Source organism: Nerophis ophidion, linkage group LG08 (genome assembly GCF_033978795.1).
Source record: "Nerophis ophidion isolate RoL-2023_Sa linkage group LG08, RoL_Noph_v1.0, whole genome shotgun sequence".
NCBI lineage: Eukaryota > Metazoa > Chordata > Actinopteri > Syngnathiformes > Syngnathidae > Nerophis > Nerophis ophidion.
In genome coordinates, this window is record NC_084618.1 from 76,569,416 (window position 1) to 76,595,046 (window position 25,631).

A 25,631-nucleotide genomic window follows, 5' to 3' on the forward strand; every position below is an offset into this window, starting at 1 on the left:
GCTAGACTTTTGACAAGAACAAGAAAGTTTGATCACATTACACCTGTACTGGCTCACCTGCACTGGCTTCCTGTGCACTTAAGATGTGACTTTAAGGTTTTACTACTTACGTATAAAATACAACACGGTCTAGCTCCATCCTATCTTGCCGATTGTATTGTACCGTATGTCCCGGCAAGAAATCTGCGTTCAAAGGACTCCGGCTTATTAGTGATCCCCAAAGCCCAAAAAAAGTCTGCGGGCTGTAGAGCTTTTTCATTTCGGGCTCCAGTACTCTGGAATGCCCTCCCGGTAACAGTTTGAGATGCTACCTCAGTAGAAGCATTTAAGTCTCACCTTAAAACTCATTTGTATACTCTAGCCTTTAAATAGACTCCCTTTTTAGACCAGTTGATCTGCCGTTTCTTTTCTTTTTCTTCTATGTCCCACTCTCCCTTGTGGAGGGGGTCCGGTCCGATCCGGTGGCCATGTACTGCTTGCCTGTGTATCGGCTGGGGACATCTCTGCGCTGCTGATCCGCCTCCGCTTGGGATGGTTTCCTGCTGGCTGCGCTGTGAACGGGACTCTCGCTGCTGTGTTGGATCCGCTTTGGACTGGACTCTCGCGACTGTGTTGGATCCATTGTGGATTGATCTTTCACAGTATCATGTTCTCATAGTCATCATTGTCACCAATGTCCCACTGGGTGTGAGTTTTCCTTGCCCTTATGTGGGCCTACCGAGGATGTCGTAGTGGTTCGTGCAGCCCTTTGAGACACTAGTGATTTAGGGCTATATAAGTAAACATTGATTGATTGATTGAAAGTCGCAAACAGTAGCCTGTCTTTGGAAAATCCAATTAGCATCAAGTTAGCGCATTTTGAAAGAGTGAAGCCTTACTTTACATTCAAGCGCTTTCTAGCAAGTATGTTTGCTTTGTTGGTGTTGAAAATTGCAATATTACTTAGTAGTTTTGCTGAATCCACCCTGAGTACTGCTTCAGTGATTGTTTACATGAGCTGGTGTGTAGACTGCTATCGGATGCGACAAGTCAGCAACCGTAAGTGGCGGCACAAGCAACAAAAGTATTGAAATATGCCACCTTTGGATTCTACGTGACTCAATACCCAGTAGTACTGACGGAATTTGGTCAATGCCCATAAAAGTACCAAATTCAGTACCCATCTGTACTGACTGCATACCTGATGAAAAATCCGTCTCCGGGCACCTCTTTGATGGCTGCGAGCTCATCCGCACAGTTTAAGACCTTGAAAGTGGCGGTTTCAGCCGGTTTTATCAACTCAATGTAAGCCTCCTCCTTGGTTCTGTTCTTCATGCTGATGCCGTTGTACTGTTGGCAAACACAAATGGCACACAAATCCCAAATGAGTCACCACACAATCAGTCATCCTGTGGTGCAAAAAGGAATTGAAGTAAATAATAATAAAAACCTCCAGTATCAGGTCTCCAAGTAGGAGGCCGTCAGCAGTTTTGGCAGGACTGTCGTCATCCAGGCTCTCCACAAAGATGCCGTAAAGGTTTCCTCCGCAGATATGGACTCCCAGCTCCGCCTGGATCCTTTTCAACCTCACCAGTCTGGCTTCTGCGGTCCGACGCGTACCTGAACTGGGGAGCCTGGAGGAACAAAAAGTGAAACGCATAGCTCAGGGTGTGTACAGGGACCATTAGCTCCTTTATTTAGGTCTTCCACATGTTGTAAAAATAAAGGGTGTATAATATTAAATATTATAGGTTGATTGGCAACACTAAATTGGCCCTAGTGTGTGAATGTTGTCTGTCTATCTGTGTCGGCCCTGCGATGAGGTGGCGACTTGTCCATATAAACCCCGCCTTCCACCTGAATGCAGCTGACATAGGCTCCAGCAACCCCTGCGACCACGAACAGGACAAGCGGTAGAAAATGGATGGATGAAGTATTACACTAGTTTGCTTTGTCACCTGTCCGATACAATTACGATTGTATTGTACCGTATGTCCCGGCAAGAAATCTGCGTTCAAAGGACTCCGGCTTATTAGTGATTCCCAAAGCCCAAAAAAAGTCTGCGGGCTATAGAGCGTTTTCCGTTCGGGCTCCAGTACTCTGGAATGCCCTCCCGGTAAAAGTTCGAGATGCCACCTCAGTAGAAGCATTTAAGTCTCACCTTAAAACTCATTTGTATACTCTAGCCTTTAAATAGACTTTCTTTTTAGACCAGTTGTTCTGCCGTTTCTTTTCTTTTTCTTCCATGTCCCACTCTCCCTTGTGGAGGGGGTCCGGTCCGATCCGGTGGCCATGTACTGCTCGCCTGTGTATCGGCTGGGGACATCTCAGCGCTGCTGATCCGCCTCCGCTTGTGATGGTTTCCTGCTGGCTCCGCTGTGAACGGGACTCTCGCTGCTGTGTTGGATCCGCTTTGGACTGGACTCTCGCGACTGTGTTGGATCCATTGTGGATTGAACTCTCACAGTATCATGTTAGACCCGCTCGACATCCATTGCTTTCCTCCTCTCCAAGGTTCTCATAGTCATCATTGTCACCGACGTCCCACTGGGTGTGAGTTTTCCTTGCCCTTATGTGGGCCTACCGAGGATGTCGTAGTGGTTTGTGCAGCCCTTTGAGACACTAGTGATTTAGGGCTATATAAGTAAACATTGATTGATTGATTGAATTAGCATATTTCATGTACAAATGTAACAAAGCAGTAAAAGATGCATCAGTTGCCATTAGGAGTGTGCCATACTTCCACTTTCAATACGATACCGATCATGTAGCCTTGCGCATACCAATATTGATTTGACACAATAAAAGGACGGATCATACCCACATTTATTATTTTGTAGTGTGGAATGTTACAAAAAGGCCTGATTACTCAAACAGAGAACAATAGTGGGTATGAAAAGCACTGAAGTATTTATTATTAACCATATGTAAAAGACTTATGCAGAATTTATGTTGAAGTGTCGTGGTAATTGTTTTTTTGGCGACACTTAGTGGCCACAATAATTCATTAAGTTAAGCTCATGACGCAGTAAGTTGAATGATGCGGACACATTTCTTACTAGATTCTTTCTAATACCCTTCTTAAAGTTAAAGTACCAATGATTTTCAAACACACACTAGGTGTGATAGAGACTTGGTATCTATAAGTAATATTCAACTATAGTTATTTGGGGGCGGCATGGCGTAGTGGGTAGAGCGGCCGTGCCAGAAACCTGAGGGTTGCAGGTTCGCTTCCCACCTATTGACATCCAAATCGCTGCCGTTGTGTCCTTGGGCAGGACACTTCACCCTTTGCCCCCGGTGCCGCTCACACTGGTGAATGAATGATGGATGAATGATTGGTGGTGGTCGGAGGGGCCGTAGGCACAAACTGGCAACCACGCTTCCGTCAGTCTACCCCAGGGCAGCTGTGGCTACTGATGTAGCTTACCACCACCATCGTGTGAATGAATGATGGGTTCTCACCTCTCTGTGAGCGCTTTGAGTATCTAACAATAGAAAAGCGCGATATAAATCTAATCCATTATTATTATCATTATTATACTTGTTTATATTGACAAATGTGTGGAGTTAAAGTGAAATATGTCTAACTTATGTCAATCAATCAATCAATCAATGTTTACTTATATAGCCCTAAATCACTAGTGTCTCAAAGGGCTGCACAGACCACCACGACATCCTCGGTAGGCCCACATAAGGGCAAGGAAAACTCACACCCTGTGGGACATTGGTGACAATAATGACCCAGTGGGACGTTGGTGACAATGATGACTATGAGAACCTTGGAGAGGAGGAAAGCAATGGATGTCGAGCGGGTCTAACATGATACTGTGAAAGTTCAATCCACAATGGATACAACACAGTCGCGAGAGTCCAGTCCAAAGAGGATCCAAGACACAGCAGCGAGAGTCCCGTTCACAGCGGAGTCAGCAGGAAACCATCCCAAGCGGAGGCGGATCAGCAGCGCAGAGATGTCCCCAGCCGATACACAGGCGAGCAGTACATGGCCACCGGATCGGACCGGACCCCCTCCACAAGGGAGAGTGGGACATAGAAGAAAAAGAAAAGAAACGGCAGATCAACTGGTCTAAAAAGGGAGTCTATTTAAAGGCTAGAGTATACAAATGAGTTTTAAGGTGAGACTTAAATGCTTCTACTGAGGTGGCATCTCGAACTGTTACCGGGAGGGCATTCCAGAGTACTGGAGCCCGAACGGAAAACGCTCTATAGCCCGCAGACTTTTTTTGGGCTTTGGGAATCACTAATAAGCCGGAGTCCTTTGAACGCAGATTTCTTGCCGGGACATATGGTACAATACAATCGGCAAGATAGGATGGAGCTAGACCGTGTAGTATTTTATACGTAAGTAGTAAAACCTTAAAGTCACATCTTAAGTGCACAGGAAGCCAGTGCAGGTGAGCCAGTACAGGTATATATGTATGTATATATGTATATAAAGGTATATACAGTACAGGCGTAATGTGATCAAACTTTCTTGTTCTTGTCAAAAGTCTAGCAGCCGCATTTTGTACCAACTGTAATCTTTTAATGCTAGACATGGGGAGACCCGAAAATAATACGTTACAGTAATCGAGGCGAGACGTAACAAACGCATGGATAATGATCTCACCGTCTTTAGTGGACAGAATGGAGCGAATTTTACCGATGTTACTATTGTGTCCTTAGCTGTTGAGTAGCTGCTAGCTCCTAGTAGCCGATAGCCTACCATGTTTACCTTTATGTAAATGACTTGACCAAAACACAAAAAAAGGCTAACCTAGAGTGCGTATTGGAGGACATTTAGATGTTAACTACCTGTCCAGCTTTGCACAAATAAACGCGGTGCAGAACTGCTTGCATCCGAGCAGTTATATTGTATATTTTATAATCAAACACTGTTTTTTGCAAATATTGGGCTGATATCAATACAGTTATACCTCGATTTATGAACCGCTCTATTTGCGAACTTTTCCATTTACGAAATTTTATACCACGCCAAATATGCTACTGTGTACAAACGCTGCATTGATGAATTTTGGGTCTCGCTCGTAGCCATTTTGTGCCTGCTTGTATTAGAGCAGGGGTGCCCATTGCGTTGATCGCGAGCTACCGGGTGTGTCAGTCGATCGCCAGCCAGGCTTTTAAAAAAATAGACCTAAAAATTAGCGATCAGCAATCTTCAACAAGACGTCCCTTGATTGACATTCACGGCACCCGAAGGTCTTGTGAGATGACGCTGGCTGCTGCCAGATCAATATTAAGAAAAAATGACAGAGAGGAAGGCGAGAAACACTTTTTATTTTAACAGACTCTCGCACCGTACCTTCCGTCAAAACTCTAAAGGCCGACTGCACATTTCCTATCTTTACAATAAAAGACCTGCTTCATGCTGCCTGCGCTAACAAAATAAGAGTCTCGGAAATCTGGCGTGCACAAGTGATCGCTTGTACACGCTAGATTTCCGAGCATCACTACTGTCTGATTCCAATCAATGCAAGTCATCAGAATCAGGTAATACACCAACATTTATTCTTGTCTTCGTGAAAGAAAGAAATCTATGTGTTACACATGCTTGTATTATCATTAAACACATTTAACTTGTTAACAAAAACCTCTCATTCATGAATAAATAAATATAAATGACATATATGAATGAGGTAGATCCCCTTGATTTGGTCAATTGAAAAGTAGCTCGCCTGCAGAAAAAGTGTGAGAGATTGAGGAAGCCGTTTGTAGTTGTAATGAGAACAGACTTTTCCGGAAAAACACGCCAATGCAGACATATTCGACAGCGGAGGAGAAGACTACATCTCCTTCAGCGGCGCCTCTTCCAAAAGCGCACACACGTAAACACAGCCCCTTATCACCCATCCATTTTCCCCCTCAATTGGCTTGTTTCTCTCCTCTCGTGACGAGCAGCTCACAAGAGGACTTTTGCTAATCATGTCTAAGTGGATTTTACTTTTTAAAATGTTTATTGTTGTAGCATTAAAGTTAAGGATTTTTGTGATTTCTGATCGTTTATGATGGCAACAAAGGGACTTCTATGTGTGCACGTGTTGGCACAGTAACAATAATGAATTAGATTTATATAGCACTTTTCTATCGACTCGATACTCAAAGCGCTCACAGAGAAGTGAGAACCCATTATTCATTCACTCCACATTCACACTTGGGTGGTGGTAAGCGACATTTTAAGTTAAAGTACCAATGATTGTCACATACACACTCGGTGTGGTGAAATTTGTCCTCCGCATTTGACCCATCCCCTTTTTCACCCCCTGGGAGGTGAGGGGAGCAGTGAGCAGCAGCGGTGGCAACGCCCAGGAATCATTTTTGGTGATTTCACCCTCAATTCCAACCCTTGATGCTGAGTTCAGGGTGGTAATGGGTCCCACAAGGGGTGTAACGGTACACAAAAATTTCGGTTCGGTACGTACCTCGGTTTAGAGGTCACTGTTCGGTTCATTTTCGGTACAGTAAGAAAACAACAAAATATAGATTTTTTGGGTTATTTATTTACCAAATTTGTAAACAATGGCTTTAACCTTTTAACATTGGGAACACTATAATAATTCTGCCCACGTTAATAAACATTAAACTGCCTCAAGTTGGTGCTTTGATTAAATAAAATGACAAAACCGTTCTTCTACATATAAAAAGTGCAACATTAAACAGTTTCAAGTCAACTCATCATGCTTAATTTATTACAGCATTTGGGGAAGCCTGTAGTTGACTTTTATTATACTTACACACACAGCAAAATAAGCTAACGTAAAGCTAAAAGCTAAATAGCGTTCACCTCAACCCAGAACTGTGAGAGAGCTGAGCTGCAGTTTAAGTTTCTAGAAGATCAACGGGCTCATAGTGTTGTTTGTAATAGTTGTGACTGGGAAGTGTTTTTTATAAATTTGGGGAGTGTACGATGTCAGCTGCTCACCTGATAAACACATATCTACCCATCTCGACGCCGGAGCACTGACAACATGCGCTCTGAATACACACTGCTGATTGGCTTTGTATGTAACCAATCAGATGGTTGTGTGGGCGGGACAATGCCCGGTGCTCACTGCTCAGACAGAGGCAGCTGCAGAGCAGCTTGTTAAGACTTTAAGTTACAAACTCGTTCGATACACCCTCGTACCGAACCGAAACCCCTGTACCGAAACGGTTCAATACAAATACACGTACCGTTACACCCCTAGGTCCCACTTTTATAGTCTTTGGTATGACTCGGCTGGGGTTTCAACTTATGACCTACCGAACTCAGGGCGGACACTCTGACCACAAGGCCACTGAGCAGGTAGCGCATTTTTAACTGTTGTTTTAGTTTTTGAATAAACGAGAGTTGATTCACTACCTCTTTGATTGACTGATTGATTGATACTTTTATTAGAATATTGCACAGTACAGTACATATTCCGTACAATTGACAACTAAATGTTAACACCCGAATAAGTTTTTCAACTTGTTTAAGTCGGGGTCCACGTTAATCAATTCATGGTACAAATATATACTATCAACATAATACAGTCATCACACAAGTTAATCATCATAGTTTGTACATTGAATTATTTACATTATTTACAATCCGGGGGTTGGGATGAGGAGCTTTGGTTGATATCAGTACTTCAGTCATCAACAATTGCATCAACAGAGAAATGTGGACATTGAAACAGTGTAGGTCTTATTTAGTAGGATATGTACAGCCAGCAGAGAACATAGTGAGTTCACATAGCATAAGAACAAGTATATACATTAGAAGTACATTTGAGTTGTTTATAATCCGGGGAGATGGATGTGAATGGAGGAGGGTATTATATTAGTAAAGTGTTGAAGTTGCCTGGAGGTGTTGTTTTAGAGCGGTTTTGAAGGAATATAGAGATGCACTTACTTTTACACCTGTTGGGAGTGCATTCCACATTGATGTGGCATAGAAAGAGAATGAGTTAAGACCTTTGTTAGATCGAAATCTGGGTTTAACGTGGTTTGTGGAGCTCCCCCTGGTGTTGTGGTTATGGCGGTCATTTACGTTAAGGAAGTAATTTGACATGTACTTCGGTATCAAGGAGGTGTAGCGGATTTTATAGACTAGGCTCAGTGCAAGTTGTTTTACTCTGTCCTCCACCCTGAGCCAGCCCACTTTGGAGAAGTGGGTTGGAGTGAGGTGTGATTTGGGGTATCATGAGGTGTTTTTGTGTGTGTTCATTTGTTATCAAGCAACACATTGGCAGTAAGAAAGGAAAGGAAAAATAGGTCAAAGATATTGTTTAAAAAAAATAATTTCAGCAATATAAGTGCCACTTTTCTGTATATTCTCAGTGCAACAATAAAGTGAAGTGTCTCTGTGGGCAAAGTCAGTAGCACCACTTATGTTATGCTAACAGCAAAAGCCACAAAAAACACGGACCTTTAAATATTTAGTTTTACCTACGTTCCCACATACATACACAAATACAGTGCATACCTACATACTCAAAGTTCGTACATCCACACGCACATTCACGGTACAAACATACATATACACATACTGTACATATACATTCCCTGTACGAACATACATATACACATTCTGTACATATACATACATACACTCATGCACATAATCACGTTTCATCAAACATATATCAACGTTGTTGCCCTAGGGCAGGGGTAGGGAACCTATGGCTGTAGAGCCAGATGTGGCTCTTTTGATGACTGCACCTGGCTCTCAGATAAATCTTCGCTGACACTGCTAAACACGATAAGTAACGAATAATTCCTCTGGTAATCACAGTGTCAAAAATAACGTTCAATATATAAAACATTCTCATGCATTTTCATCCATCCATTCGGTTTCTACCGCACCCTGAGATCGGTAGGCTGTGAATTCAAACCCCGGCCAAGCTATACCAAAGAGGTCTAAAAGTAACCGTCCATCCATCCATCCATCCATCCATCATCTTCCGCTTATCCGAGGTCGGGTCGCGGGGGCAGCAGCCTAAGCAGGGAAGCCCAGACTTCCCTATCTCCAGCCACTTCGTCTAGCTCTTCCCGGGGGATCCCGAGGCGTTCCCAGGCCAGCCGGGAGACATAGTAACCGGACTAACTTATTCTGGGATGTTTGGAGTCTAGATTTGAGGGTTTTGGAGGTGCTGGGGTACCAGGAGGTGCAAGCGTAATCGAAGAAGGGTTGAATGAGAGTTCCCGCTAAAATCTTCAAGGTGCTTTTGTTGACCAGAGAGGAGATTCTGGAGAGGAATCTCGTTCTTTGGTTGACCTTTTTGATCACCTTGGTTGCCATTTTATCACAGGAAAGATTAGCCTCTAGAATGGAACCTAGGTAGGTGATCTCATCCTTCCTGGTGATAACCTCCTTGTGTTTGTTTGATATAGAGTATCGTATAGCACTTTATATTGTGTTCAAAGTGTATACATTTTTACAAAAATATGTACTCCGGCTTCCTCCCACTTCCAAAGACATGCACCTGGGGATAGGTTGATTGGCAACACTAAATTGGCCCTAGTGTGTGAATGTGAGTGTGAATGTTGTCTGTCTATCTGTGTTGGCCCTGCGATGAGGTGGCGACTTGTCCAGGGTGTACCCCGCCTTCCGCCCGATTGTAGCTGAGATAGGCGCCAGCGCCCCCCGCGACCCCGAAAGGGAATAAGTGGTAGAAAATGGATGGATGGATATGAACTTTTGTCGGAGCTAGAACCAATTATTTGTATTCTTATGAATACATTTGCTTTACAGTACAAACATTTCTATTTACAAACCCTGTTGAAGAAACAATTAAGTTCGCAATTCGGGGTTCAAATGTCATCGCTAGTTGCAGCGGTTGATGCAGCGCGTGCTATGGGTGCACTAATGTTGCGTCCAGTATGTCCTACCTAAAGGAGCTGTGGGGGCTGGTGGCCGGGGTGGTCTGCTTGGACGGCGGGGTCATGGTGCCCTCGTCCTGCTCGCTGAGGGTGTCGCCGATAGAGTGATCGTCTGGGGTGTTGGCGCCGCTGTCCTGGGGGGTGGGATGGTTGCTGATGGACTCCATCCGAGAGCTGGGGTGAAAAGTTTGTCATCAGGAAACGCCATTTTGTATAACTAAAGTGAACTAATACCTTGACCGGGAATGATTGCCCAGCTGGAACATGTGAGGGTTGTACTGAGCCAAGATGGTGACCGTGTCGCACGGCTGCCCGATCACCAAGCGCGCCTGTTGTTCGTTTGCATTCCTCAGGTTGATCCCATTAAACTGGGAGACAGAGGACATTTGTCAAAGTCATACAGTATATGACAAAATCAACCAAAAAAGGGCTTACCTCAAGGAGCTGGTCTCCGTACTGAAAGTGGGCTTGGTGGGCGATGCTTCCCGCCGTAACTTTGGACACAAACACGCCGCCGTTCTCTCCGCTCACGATGGAGATGCCCAGCGGTTCTGCTCCTTTCTGCACCGTCACGTGGCGCGGCTCCTCCAAATAAGGCCTCACAGGGAAAAGAAGAACATGTTCAACTTAAAGACGACAGTCGGTGGCAACATTTTTTTTTTCCAAAATGGGTTGTACTTGTATAGCGCTTTTCTACCTTCAAGGTACTCAAAGCGCTTTGACACTACTTCCACATTCACACACACATTCACACACTGATGGAGGGAGCTGCCATGCAAGGCGCCAACCAGCACCCATCAGGAGCAAGGGTGAAGTGTCTTGCTCAGGACACAACGGACGTGACGAGGTTGGTACTAGGTGGGATTTGAACCAGTGACCCTCGGGTTGCGCACGGCCACTCTCCCACTGCGCCACGCCATTTGCACTTTGAAATGCTGCATTCCAGAAAACTGGGAATGTACCAACACAAAGGGAAAAGTGTATTGAAGTTGGAGAAAATTGAGATGCATACACTTGACGTCACACAATAATGAAAGACACTATAAAAACAGAGAGTAACATAGTAGTACAGATATAATGATTGTCACACACACACTAGGTGTGGTGAAATTATTCTCTGCATTTGACCCATCAGCCTTGATCACCCCCTGGGAGGTGAGGGGAGCAGTGGGCAGCAGCGATGGCCGTGCCCGGGAATCATTATTGGTGATTTAACCCCCAATTTCCAACCCTTGATGCTGAGTGCCAAGCAGGGAGGTAATGGGTCCCATTTTTATAGTCGTTGGTATGACTCGGTTTGAACTCCCAACCGACCGATCTCAGGTCGGACATTATAACCACTAGGCCAGTGGTTCTCAACCTTTTTTCAGTAAAGTACCCCCAGTGAACATTTTTTTAATTCAATTACCCCCTAATCAGAGCAAAGCATTTTTGGTTGAAAAAAAGAGATAAAGAAGTAAAATACAGCACTATGTCATCAGTTTCTGGTTTATTAAATTGTATAACAGTGCAAAATATTGCTCATTTGTAGTGGTCTTTCTTGAACTATTTGGAAAAAAAGATATAAAAATAACAAAAAAATTGTTGAAAAATAAACAAGTGATTCAATTATAAATAAAGATTTCTACACATAGAAGTAATCATCAACTTAAAGTGCCCTCTTTGGGGATTGTAATAGAGATCCATCTGGATTCATGAACTTAATTCTAAACATTTCTTCACAAAAAAAGAAATATTTAACATCAATATTTATGGAACATGTCCAAAAAAAATCTAGCTGTCAACACTGAATATTGCATTGTTGTATTTCTATCACAGTACACAAACTTAAATTCATATTTTGATGAAGTATTATTCAACAAATACATTTATAAATCATTTTTGAATTGATGCCATTTGTAGAATATTTAAAAAAAAAACTCACGTACCCCTTGGCATACCTTCAAGTACCCCCAGGGGTACGCGTACCCCCATTTGAGAACCACTGCACTAGGCCACTGAGTAAGTAACGCCGCGAAGTGAAAGCATTGCTCTCCCATCTGTGTCGGGTGTGAGCAGTTATACTTTAGCTTGTTTAGTGTTAAAAAGTTACTTGCAACATTGCCTGCACGATAAAAAAAAAAAAACTTTTATTTTTATGATGGCACCAGTCTGACCTTGTAACAGATGAATCCACTTTATACGGAACTTCACAACTTTAAAGTCCACCAGCAACATGAAATTGATTGTACATATTCTGTACAATTGACCACTAAATGGTAACACCCGAATAAGTTTTTCAACTTGTTTAAGTCGGGGTCCAAGTAGATCAATTCATGGTAATAATATAAAATACGAGTTTATAGGCATGCTTTGCATTTCCACTTTACTGGAACGCCTCGGGGACTTGGTGAACTTCATGTGAACTTGATAACACTCGAACACAGCATGATTTGTATTAAAACCCACTCAGTGGCCTTGTGGTTAGAGTGTCCACCCTGAGATCGGTAGGTTGGGAATTCAAACCCCGGCCAAGCTATACCAAAGACTATAAAAAAAAAAAAAAAAGGGACCCATTGCGTCCCTGCTTGACACTCAGCATCATGGGTTGGAATTGGGGGTTAAATCACCATAAATGATTCCCGGGGGCGTCACCGCTGCTGATCAAGGGGATGGGTCGAATGCAGAGTACAAATTTCACCACACCTAGTGCGTGTGTGCATGTGCGTGTGCGTGTGCGTGTGTGTGTGTGTGTGCATGTGCGTGTGCGTGTGTGTGTGTGTGTGTGTGTGACAATCTTTGGAAGTGGGAGGAAGCCGGAGTACCCGGAGGGAACCCACGCAGTCACGGGGAGGACATGCAAACTCCACACAGAAAGATCCCGAGCCTGGATTTGAACCCAGAACTGCAGGAACTTCGTATTGTGAAGCAGACGCACTAACCCCTCTGCCACCGTGAAGCCCAGTTTGGAAATCCATCCATCCATCCATTTTCTACAGCTTATTCCCTTTCGGGGTCGCGGGGGGCGCTGGCGCCTATCTCAGCTACAATCGGGCGGAAGGCGGGGTACACCCTGGACAAGTCGCCACCTCATCACAGGGCCAACACAGATAGACAGACAACATTCACACTCACATTCACACACTAGGGCCAATTTAGTGTTGCCAATCAACCTATCCCCAGGTGCATGTCTTTGGAAGTGGGAGGAAGCCGGAGTACCCGGAGGGAACCCACGCATTCACGGGGAGAACATGCAAACTCCACACAGAAAGATCCCGAGCCTGGATTTGAACCCAGAACTGCAGGAACTTCGTATTGTGAGGCAGACGCACGAACCCCTCTGCCACCGTGAAGCCCAGTTTGGAAATCCATCCATCCATCCATTTTCTACAGCTTATTCCCTTTCGGGGTCGCGGGGGGTGCTGGCGCCTATCTCAGCTACAATCGGGCGGAAGGCGGGGTACGCCCTGGACAAGTTGCCACCTCATCGGCAGGGCCAACACAGATAGACAGACAACATTCACACTCACATTCACACACTAGGGCCAATTTAGTGTTGCCAATCAACCTATCCCCAGGTGCATGTCTTTGGAAGTGGGAGGAAGCCGGAGTACCCGGAGGGAACCTACGCATTCACGGGGAGAACATGCAAACTCCACACAGAAAGATCCCGAGCCTGGATTTGAACCCAGGACTGCAGGACCTTTGTATTGTGAGGCAGACGCACTAACCCCTCTGCCACCGTGAAGCCCTTGTGCGTGACATGCAACAAAATAAGAGTTATGGATACAGCTAGTGTCACGCAAAAGAATGTCAACTATAAAAGACATCATAAAACCCTTAAAACTATTGATTGTACAGTATAACCACTATACAGTGACATTCCAGCAATACCTATAAAATACCACTATATGACAGCCTTCTCCGCATACACCTGTCAGTGTATTATTATGTTATGTTCATCTATTATGCAGCCCCCCCCAAACAACTGTTACATCAGCCCGGGGCGCGGCCCGAGTAGAGAAACAAAAGACAGAAACAGAGAATGAGACACACAAAGGAATCTACAACAATAATTTATGACACACGAACGCATAAATCAAAAATCCATCCAGCCATCCATTTTCTACCGCTGGTCCTTTTTGGGGTCGCTGGAGCCTATCTCAGCTGCATTCGGGCGGTAGGCGGGGTACACCCTGGACAAGTCGCCACCTCATCGCAGGGCCAACACAGATAGACAGACAACATTCACACTCACATTCACACACTAGGGCCAATTTAGTGTTGCTAATCAACCAATCAAAAATAATCTGCAGCAACTCTCTCCTTTGAGGCACACATTAAAAGCGTTACTAAAACGGCCTTCTTTCATCTCCGTAATATCGCTAAAATTCGCTCCATTCTGTCCACTAAAGACGCTGAGATCATTATCCATGCGTTTGTTACGTCTCGTCTCGATTACTGTAACGTATTATTTTCGGGTCTCCCCATGTCTAGCATTAAAAGATTACAGTTGGTACAAAATGCGGCTGCTAGACTTTTGACAAGAACAAGAAAGTTTGATCACATTACACCTGTACTGTATATACCTTTATATACATATATACATACATATATACCTGTACTGTATATACCTTTATATACATATATACATACATATATACCTGTACTGGCTCACCTGCACTGGCTTCCTGTGCACTTAAGATGTGACTTTAAGGTTTTACTACTTACGTATAAAATACTACACGGTCTAGCTCCATCCTATCTTGCCGATTGTATTGTACCATATGTCCCGGCAAGAAATCTGCGTTCAAAGGACTCCGGCTTATTAGTGATTCCTAGAGCTCAAAAAAAGTCTGCGGGCTATAGAGCTTTTTCATTTCGGGCTCCAGTACTCTGGAATGCCCTCCCGGTAACAGTTCGAGATGCTACCTCAGTAGAAGCATTTAAGTCTCATCTTAAAACTCATCTGTATACTCTAGCCTTTAAATAGACCTCCTTTTTAGACCAGTTGATCTGCCGCTTCTTTTCTTTCTCCTATGTCCCCCCCTCCCTTGTGGAGGGGGTCCGGTCCGATGACCATGGATGAAGTACTGACTGTCCAGAGTCGAGACCCAGGATGGACCGCTCGTCGGGACCCAGGATGGACCGCTCGCCTGTATCGGTTGGGGACATCTCTACGCTGCTGATCCGCTTGAGATGGTTTCCTGTGGACGGGACTCTCGCGGCTGTGTTGGAGCCACTATGGATTGAACTTTCACAGTATCATGTTAGACCCGCTCGACATCCATTGCTTTCGGTCCCCTAGAGGGGGGGGGTTGCCCACATCTGAGGTCCTCTCCAAGGTTTCTCATAGTCAGCATTGTCACTGGTGTCCCACTGGATGTGAATTCTCCCTGCCCACTGGGTGTGAGTTTTCCTTGCCCTTTTGTGGGTTCTTCCGAGGATGTTGTAGTCGTAATGATTTGTGCAGTCCTTTGAGACATTTGTGATTTGGGGCTATATAAATAAACATTGATTGATTGATTGATTGAAAGAGGTGAATTTTAAGCTGTGCTCTACAAGAGTCCAGAGTGGTGGCGGACTTGACATTCAGAGGGGAGCTTATTCCATGCCCAGGTGCCATCACTGAGAAAGCACGGTCTCCTTTTGTCACTAGGTTTGACTGTGGGACCTTCAGGGTCTTCTGGTTGTCAGATCTAAGGCAACAACCAAACCTGGAACTGGTTGGTTGGTCCAGGAGATCTTTGATGTTAGCTGGGGCAAGACCATTGAGCGCTTTGAAGACATACGTGAGGATCTTAAATTTCATTCCTCCCTTCACTGGGAGCCAGTGAAGGGAGGAGAGGATGGGAGAAATGTGTTCCCTCATTTTTGTTCCTGTCAACAGCCTGGCAGCTGCATTTTGTACTAGCTTCATGCTTGGTGTCTTATGAAGGTTAGTAGATTCACATTGTCTTACTTCTAATAATAATTACCAATATAAAATATAACTTTAACAATTGCCTGTGCAGTTAACCCAGAGTTAAGTTACGGGCACATTTGATTTCAATCATTTTTAAAGCCAAACGAGAAAAAAAAGTCCTTTAGTTTTTGAAAAGTGTAAAAGATTTTAGGATACGTTTTTTTCTTTTTTTTTCACTTGTTTTACACATCCATCCATTTTCTACCGCTTATTCCCTTTCGGGGTCGCGGGGGGCGCTGGCGCCTATCTCAGCTACAATTGTTTTACACATCACTCCGATATTAGTGTCCCTTCACTGGCTCCCTGTGCGTTATCGAATCAATTTTAAACTCCTTCTATTTGCTTTTAAATGTCTAAACAACCTCGCGCCAACATATCTCTCCGACCTCCTTCAGCCTTACTGCCCCACTCGAGCCCTAAGATCAGCCGATCAGATGCTACTGACGGTCCCTGACACAAGGCTGAAGCTTAGAGGTGACAGAGCTTTCGCTGCTGCTGCTCCCAAGCTCTGGAACGACCTACCTATGAGTGTTAGACAAGCCTCCTCTCTTCCTGTTGTTAAATCTCTCTTAAAAACATACTTTTATTCCTTGGCATTTAACGCAAAGTGATATCCATCCTGCAATGGCGCCCCATTATACACCTGCTGTGAACCTGTTTTTATGTTTTATTTATTTTTTATCTTGTTCTGTTTGTTTTGTGTTGTTTGCTCGGTCCTCATATTATCTTTTAGCACTTTGGCTACCCCTGTGGTAAATTTTAAATGTGCTTTATAAATAAAGTTGATTTGATTTGTTTTGTTTGGTTACTTATTTCTCAATTCACATCAATCAATCAATCAATGTTTACTTATATAGCCCCAAATCACTAGTGTCTCAAAGGGCTGCACAAACCACTACGACATCCTCGGTAGGCCCACATAAGGGCAAGGAAAACTCACACCCAGTGGGACGTCGGTGACAATGATGACTATGAGAACCTTGGAGAGGAGGAAAGCAATGGATGTCGAGCGGGTCTAACATGATACTGTGAAAGTTCAATCCACAATGGATCCAACACAGTCGCGAGAGTCCAGTCCAAAGCGGATCCAACACAGCAGCGAGAGTCCCGTTCACAGCAGAGCCAGCAGGAAACCATCCCAAGCGGAGGCGGATCAGCAGCGCAGAGATGTCCCCAGCCGATACACAGGCAAGCAGTACATGGCCACCGGATCGGACCGGACCCCCTCCACAAAGGAGAGTGGGACATAGGAGAAAAAGAAAAGAAACGGCAGAGCAACTGGTCTAAAAAGGGAGTCTATTTAAAGGCTAGAGTATACAAATGTGTTTTAAGGTGGGACTTAAATGCATATATATATATATATATATATATATATATATATATATATATTCTTTTTTAGCCCTAAACAATATAAAGTTTTTTTTACCCTTTTTAAGATAATATTGCAGGTTTATACTAGTAAAATACCTAATCTTATGCAATTGTATATTAATTGAATACTGTGACATTTGATCAAAACACTTTCAAAGTGTTAAAATGAGAATGTGTTTGTTTTATGTTTGTTACTTGTGTTTAAAACAATTGAGCAGTAAAGTAAAAAAAATACATAAATCCAAAATGTTATGCTCTTTAAAAATGAAGGACTTTTATGTCCTGTTTGATTTTAGGGCTTCACGGTGGCAGAGGGGTTAGTGCGTCTGCCTCACAATACGAAGTTCCTGCAGTCCTGGGTTCAAATCCAGGCTCGGGATCTTTCTGTGTGGAGTTTGCATGTTCTCCCCGTGAATGCGTGGGTTCCCTCCGGGTACTCCGGCTTCCTCCCACTTCCAAAGACATGCACCTGGGGATAGGTTGATTGGCAACACTAAATTGGCCCTAGTGTGTGAATGTGAGTGTGAATGTTGTCTGTCTATCTGTGTTGGCCCTGCGATGAGGTGGCGACTTGTCCAGGGTGTACCCTGCCTTCCGCCCGATTGTAGCTGAGATAGGCGCCAGCGCCCCCCGCGACCCCGAAAGGGAATAAGCGGTAGAAAATGGATGGATGGATGATTTTAGGATATTGTCAAAAATCTGCTATCTGATTGGACATTAAACTTGAAAATGCAACATGAAAAAAAACCTTTAAGGAAAAATCATATATAATGAAGTAAGAACAAAACATTGGCCAAAATACAACAAAAATTTACTGAAAAAGACAAAAAAGTCAGCCTTTGTTAATTTGGGTTTTATGACGGCAATTGTTGGACTGGAACAGATTAACTGCCTTGACATTATTTGCCTTGGTGAATTTAGTAAAGCACTGCCATTAATCGGATTGAGCCCGACTTTGGAGTCTGTACTCCAATAGATATACAGTGCAGGCCAAAAGTTTGGACACACCTTCTCATTCAATGCGTTTTCTTTATTTTCATGACTATTTACATTGTAGATTGTCACTTAGGGCATCAAAACTAAGAATGAACACATGTGGAGTTATGTACTTAACAAAAAAAGGTGAAATAACTGAAAACATGTTTTATATTCTAGTTTCTTCAAAATAGCCACCCTTTGCTCTGATTACTTTTTCGCACGCTCTTGGTATTCTCTCGATGAGCTTCAAGAGGTTGTCACCTGAAATGGTTTTCACTTCACAGGTGTGCTTGAAGCTCATCGAGGGAATGCCAAGAGTGTGCAAAGCAGTAATCAGAACAAAGGGTGGCTATTTTGAAGAAACTAAAATATAAAACGTGTTTTCAGTTATTTTGCCTTCTTTTGTTAAGTACATAACTCCACGTGTTCATTTATAGCCTTGATGCCTTTAATCTACAATTTAAATAGTCATGAAAACAACAAAAAACGCATTAAATGAGGAGGTTTGTCCAAACTTTTGGCCTGTACTGTACGTCAGTTAAAAGTACATTTGTACATATTAAGGCAGCATAACAAAGGTTAATATTAACTTATCATGTATGTATAAGACCTCATAAACTCCAAATCTGGCATTTCCGACTTCTAAGCATTCTGGAATGCAGCATAATTCTCATTTCAAAAGAGTGCGCAAGCAAAGTTTCAAAACGTTCAACATGCTACTCAAAGTAATGGAGAAGTGCAAATATGGCAGTTAAGATATTTGCAACACAGAACAAACCTCAAGCACCGTAACGAGAGGAACTTGGGCCTAACTGCCTGCTGACGCCTGACAGAGGGATTAGAGACAAATCTGGGAAGAGGACGAAAAGAAAGAGCAAAAAGATAGATCGCAGGTTTTAATGAGCAGCAGCAGAGGAAAGCGCAGGAGAAGCGCATTGATCAGGAGAGACGGGGATTTGTTTACTGCTTTACGAGGCACTTCATCAAAATGAATGGGAGAGAGGTACGGACGAATGGCAGGTGGCGCCGTGAGCGATGGCGGTTTTAACAACCCGGGCGAATGGAAGGTCGGGTGGGTTGGGTGGCGCCTTACCCATCCTTACGGCCGTCACCGACCGGAGCGGGGCTGACGGATATCCTGAGCCGGGTGGAGATGGAGCTTGTGGATTGGCTGCTGGCGAAGGAGGACATATCCAGGACGACGGGGGACTTGGGAGGCGTCGTCGGGGAGCTGCACTCCGAATGAGAACGGGAGCCTGGAGGTGGGAGTTTGGTAATGGTTTAGTTTATCTCAAAACATGCTATAAAAGTCAATTAAGTAACATCACATGTTGAGAATGTGTAGCAATATTGTAGAGCAGGGGTGCCCACACTTTTTCTGCAGGCGAGCTACTTTTCAATTGACCAACTCGAGGGGATCTACCTCATTTATATATATCATTTATATTTATTTATTTATGAAAGAGACATTTTTGTAAACAAGTTAAATGTGTTTAATGATAATACAAGCATGTGTAAAACATATAGATGTCTTTCTTTCACGAAGACAAGAATATAAGTTGGTGTATTACCTGATTCTGATGACTTGCATTGATTGGAATCAGACAGTAATGATGATAACGCCCACATTTTCAAATGGAGGAGAAAAAAAGTTGTCCTTTCTGTACAATACCACATGAAAGTGGTTGGTTTTTGGCATCTCATTCATCCAGCTTCCATACACTTTACAAGAAAAACATTGGCGGCAAATTCCGTAGCTTGCTTGATTGACATTCACGGCACCCGAGGGTCTTGTGAGATGACGCTGGCTGCTGCCAGTTCATTGTTATGAAAAAATGACAGAGAGGAAGGCGAGAAACACTTTTTATTTCAACAGACTTTCGCGCCGTCCCTTCCGTCAAAACTCTAAAGGCCGACTGCACATTTCCTATCTTCACAATAAAAGCCCTGCTTCATGCTGCCTGCGCTAACAAAATAAGAGTCTCAGAAAGCTGGCGTGCACAAGTGATGTGCACGCCAGCTTTCTGAGGGATCGCTTGTGCACGCCAGTTTTCCGAGACTCTGTATTTAGTTAGCGCAGGCAGCATGAAGCAGGGCTTTTATTGTGAAGATAGGAAATGTGCAGTCGGCCTTTAGAGTTTTGACGGAAGGTACGGCGCGAGAGTCTGTTGAAATAAAAAGTGTTTCTCGCCTTCCTCTCGGTCATATTTTCATAATAATGATCTTGCAGCAGCCAGCGTCATCTCACAAGATCCTCCGGTACCGTGAATGTCATTTAAGTGACGTCTTGGTGAAGATTGATGATCACTAATTTTTAGGTCTATTTTTTTTAAAAGCCTGGCTGGAGATCGACTGACACACCCCCCGCGGTCGACTGGTAGCTCGCGATCGACGTAATGGGCACCCCTGTTGTAGAGAGATAGCTTTTATCAGGGCTGTCCAAAATGCGGCCAATTGCTTCCTGCAGCTTGTTATTTATGGGCCCGCGACATATTCTAAGAGTTGAAATTAAACAAGGGAACTATAAAGAAAAACAGCAAACATTGAAAAAGTAGCAAAACTGCAGAATTTAACGAGAAAAAGGTATGGGCCAAAAGTTAGGACTCACCTCATTTGATGAGTTTTCTTTATTTTCATGACTATTTACGTTGTAGATTGTCACTGAAGGCATCAGAAGTATGAATGAACACATGTGGAGTTATGTACTTAACAAATAAAGGTGAGATAACTGAAAACATCATTCATATTTTAGTTTCTTCAAAATAGCCACACTTTGCTCCGATTACTTTTTGTGCACACTCTTGGCATTCTCTCGATGAGCTTCAAGAGGTAGTCACCTGAAATAGTTTTCACTTTACAGGTACTGCACTTTGAAGCTCTTTGAGATAATGCCAAGAGTGTGCAAAGCTGTAATCAGAGCAAAGGGTGGCCATTTTGAAGAAACTAGAACATAAAACATGTTTTCAGTTAGTTCACCTTTTTTTGTTAAGTACATAACTCCACGTGTTCATTCAAAGTTTTGATGCCTTCAGTGACAATCTACAATGTAAATAGTCATGAAAATAAAGACAACACATTGAATGAGGTGTCCAAACTTTATTCCTGTACTATATTTATTAATTACGTATTTAATATGCATATTTTATTGATACTTTATAATAGTTACTGTATTTATACTGTATAAGCATTGTATTCAATATGACTAAATTATATTAAATAAATATAAATATAATAAAAAAATGTATAACATACTGTGGCCTTAATATCGTGATGATTTTAATATTGTTACATCCCTAGTGGTAATAAATACTGATTATTTAAATGTATTACATACAAGTAATATAATATATATATATATTATTCACATGTAAAAAATACTTTAAAAAAAACACCTAAGTGTTTATTGCCTATTGTAAGTGAACTGTGGTGCCGAAGTTCCCCAAGGATCAATAAAGTACTTTCTATTCTATTCTCTACAAGGTACATTAATGTTTACTCTCAGACTGTGTAAGCATTCAGTACCTCTGTCAGATCCAGTAGAGCTCGGATAACGAATCGGCGTGATCTTGATGCGCTCGGTCCTGAACTGCAACACACTCAGGGAGCCTAAAAGCCACAAAAAAAAATGACCAAATACCGTAAATTGATTATGTTAATAAATGGCAAAACAAGTGTTATCTTACATTATCAACAATGCTTAGTACTCTATTCAGTTGAATAAAGACTGCCCTGTGGCATTTGAAAGATTTTAGGGGTTAAATTAGTAGGATTCTGTTGTATACCCAGTCTGGCGCTGGCGGGGAGGGAGTGTGTGCTGTGCGGTGGTTGGCTGGAGCTGCTCGCAGACGTGTCCCCAGCCAGATTGTGGTTGAGGTCCACACTGTGGCGACCTTGACGCTGAGGGCTAAAAGCGCAAAGCAAGGTAAGAAGGGCAGCACAAATTACCATCTGCGAAAACAGTTCCAGAATTAATTCAGTCTAAATACCGTATTTTTCGGACCATAGGGCGCCCCGGATTATAAGGCGCACTGCCGATGAGTGGGTCTATTTATGTCTATTTTCATAAAAAAGGCGCAACGGCGCATTAAATAGGTCACATTATGATTTTTTTCTAAATGGAAAACTCTTCCTTGTGGTCTACATAACATGTAATAGTGGTTCTTTGGTCGAAATGTTGCACAGATTATGTTTTACAGATCATCTTCAAGCCGCTTCTTGACAGTCGCTTTCGGATGCGCCGTTTTGTTGGCAGTCTTATTTACGTGGCTCACCTTCGACAGCGTCTTCTCCCCCTCATCTTTGTTGTAGCGGTGTAGCGTGCAAGGACGGGAGTGGAATTAGTGTCAAAAGATGGCGTTAACTGTTTTAATGACATTCAGACTTTACTTCAATCAATAACGGAGCAGCATCTCCTCATCCACGGCTCACTAGTACAAGAACAACACCGGAAATGTGTCCCGTGAAAAAACGTCCGACCGAAACTCTCTAATAACTAAAGTTCCATGGGTGATTAATGTAAACTCACTACACCGGTAGTTTTTAGCGCTTTCATAGTGAGTCTACTGACACATATAAGTAAGAACTTTACAATATTTTTTTTTTTTTTTTACAAATGGCAACAGCGGAGGGATCTTCAGCTCTCACTGGATCGGTTCGCAGCCGAGTGTGAAGCGACCGGAATGAGAATCAGCACCTCCAAGTCCGAGTCCATGGTTCTCGCCCGGAAAAGGGTGGAATGCCATTTCCGGGTTGGGGAGGAGACCCTGCCCCAAGTGGAGGAGTTCAAGTACCTAGGAGTCTTGTTCACGAGTGGGGGAAGAGTGGATCGTGAGATCGACAGGCGGATCGGTGCGGCGTCTTCAGTAATGCGGACGTTGTACCGATCCGTTGTGGTGAAGAAGGAGCTGAGCCGGAAGGCAAAGCTCTCAATTTACCGGTCGATCTACGGTCCCATCCTCACCTATGGTCATGAGCTTTGGGTCATGACCGAAAGGATAAGATCACGGGTACAAGCGGCCCAAATGAGTTCATTCCGCCGTGTGGCGGGGCTCTCCCTTAGAGATAGGGTGAGAAGCTCTGCCATCCGGGAGGAACTCAAAGTAAAGCCGCTGCTCCTCCACATCGAGAGGAGCCAGATGAGGTGGTTCGGGCATCTGGTCAGGATGCCACCCGAACGCCTCCCTAGGGAGGTGTTTAGGGCACGTCCAACCGGTAGGAGGCCACAGGGAAAACTATGTCTCCCGGCTGGCCTGGGAACGCCTCGGGATCCCCCGGGAAGAGCTAGACGAAGTGGCTGGGTTTCCCTGCTTAGGCTGTTGCTCCCGCGACCCGACCTCGGATAAGCGGAAGAAGATGGATGGATGGATGGAACAGCGGAGGATGAATGTCCCATAAAAAGAATATAGACAAAAACAAGAAGCTTAGTTTCCACGAACTACAACGGCGGACGCGCGCACATTTTCAGGACTCACACAGAACTCACAAACACCAGCAGGCACCAGAAGGTAAGAAAAGTTGATTTTGCATAATATTGCAAGACAAAACGGCAGATAATATGTCTGCTAATGGGCGCCATTTTGCGGTCCTTATACACACACCATAATAGTACTTCTATGTTGAAGCACAATTAGTCTGTCTACGGTAGCTGCAATGCTCCCACAATCCATCAAGCGGTGCAGCTAACCAAAGTCGTAATTGAACATTTTAACAACATTTTTGAGCGCCGTGTGCAGAGGTGGGGAGTAACGCGCTACATTTACTCCGTTACATCTACTTGAGTAACTTTTGGGATGAATTGTACTTCCAAGAGTAGTTTTTATGCAACATACTTTTACTTGAGTATATTTATAAAGAAGAAACGCTACTTTTACTCCGCTACATTTATCTACAATCAGCTCGTTACTCGCTACTTTTTTTTTTATCGATCTGTTAATGCACGCTTTGTTTGTTTTGATTTTGTCAGACACGCATTCAAAGTAGGAACTACGCATGCCTGCTTTTCACCAATCAAATGCAGTCACTGGTGACGTTGGACCAATCAAACAGAGCCAGGCGGTCACGTGACTGCCACATGTCAAATCCAACCTAAAAAAGTTGAAAAACTTATTGGGGTGTTACCATTTAGTGGTCAATTGTACGGAATATGTACTGTACTGTGCAATCTACTAATAAAAGTTTCAATCAATCAATCAAAAGTGTAAAGGAAAAAAGACACTTTTTATTTCAACCGTACTTCCCGTCAAAAGCCTAAAGACTGATTGCACAGTTCCTGTCTTCACAATAAAAGCGGCGCTCCATCGCGCCTGTGCTAACAAAATAAGAGTCTCTGAAAGCCAGTGCAAACAAGCTAAGAAGCTACGGAGTTTGCCGGCAATGTATTTCTTGTAAAGAGTATAAAAACGAATATGGAAGCTGGACAAATAAGATGCCAAAAACCAACGACTTTCATGTGGTATTAGACAGAAAAGAGGAACTTTTTTTCTCCTCCATTTGAAAATGTGGACATTATCAGCACTATACTGTCTGAGTCCAATCAATGCAAGTCATCAGAATCAGGTAATACACCAACTTATATTCTTGTCTTCATGAAAGATAGCAATCTATGTGTTAAACTTGCATGTATATTCAATAAAACATGTCAACAAAAACGGCAAAATAAATAACTATAAATTATATACTGTATGTATATATATATCTCTCTCTATATATATATATATATATGATATGTGTGTGTATGTATATATGAGGTAGATCACCTCGACTTGGTCATTTATTAAGTAATTGATTTACGTTGAAAAACTTATTGGGGTGTTACCATTTAGTGGTCAATTGTACGGAATATGTACTGTACTGTGCAATTTACTAATAAAAGTTTCAATCAATCAATCGATGAATGCCTACTGAGCCTATGGTGCTGTTAAGTTATTGTGGCTCAATTTTCCTTAATATTTTTATTTTAATGTATTATTATTTAATATGTATTATTGTTTTAGTTGCTTAAGAGATATTCCTGGCTCTGAATTTGCTCATTGCTATTTTTATGTTTTTGTGCATTATTTGTTGCCGTAATCAGGTTACTCATCAGTTACTCAGTACTTGAGTATTTTTTTCACAACATACTTTTTACTTTTACTCAAGTAAATATTTGGGTGACTACTCCTTACTTTTACTTGAGTAATAAATCTCTAAAGTAACAGTACTCTTAGTTGAGTACAATTTCCGGCTACTCTACCCACCTCTCTGGCCGTGTGTAATGTTCTATATTCTCAATGGAACATTTAAAGTGTTTGTGTTGTTTACTGGCCTCATCTTGCAGTCTACACATATATCTTGTGTAATACTGCCATCTACTGGTCACACTTACCCTTACACCATGTACAAAATAAAAATAGCTTTGATGTTGCTAAGCACAACCAGAATTATTAAGTACATTAGGCGCACCGTTTTATAAGGCGCGCTGTCGAGAAATTGAAAGGATTTTAAGTGCGCCTTATAG

The 25,631-nt window shown here is 43.1% G+C and overlaps 1 protein-coding gene across 2 annotated transcripts in view; it reads right to left on the bottom strand.

Moving 5' to 3' along the window:
• The window catches only part of LOC133558395 (disks large homolog 5-like), a 141,116-nt gene that overhangs the window by 26,506 nt on the left and 88,979 nt on the right, over positions 1 to 25,631 (bottom strand). For both annotated transcript variants that reach the window (XM_061909754.1, XM_061909753.1), the window contains 8 exons: positions 21,919 to 22,040; positions 21,659 to 21,742; positions 19,230 to 19,392; positions 10,279 to 10,441; positions 10,078 to 10,211; positions 9,853 to 10,017; positions 1,430 to 1,613; positions 1,181 to 1,329 (listed from right to left, as the gene is read on the bottom strand). In XM_061909754.1, the coding sequence (XP_061765738.1) occupies positions 1,181 to 1,329; positions 1,430 to 1,613; positions 9,853 to 10,017; positions 10,078 to 10,211; positions 10,279 to 10,441; positions 19,230 to 19,392; positions 21,659 to 21,742; positions 21,919 to 22,040 (1,164 nt within the window). The remainder of the gene's footprint in view (positions 1 to 1,180; positions 1,330 to 1,429; positions 1,614 to 9,852; positions 10,018 to 10,077; positions 10,212 to 10,278; positions 10,442 to 19,229; positions 19,393 to 21,658; positions 21,743 to 21,918; positions 22,041 to 25,631) is intronic.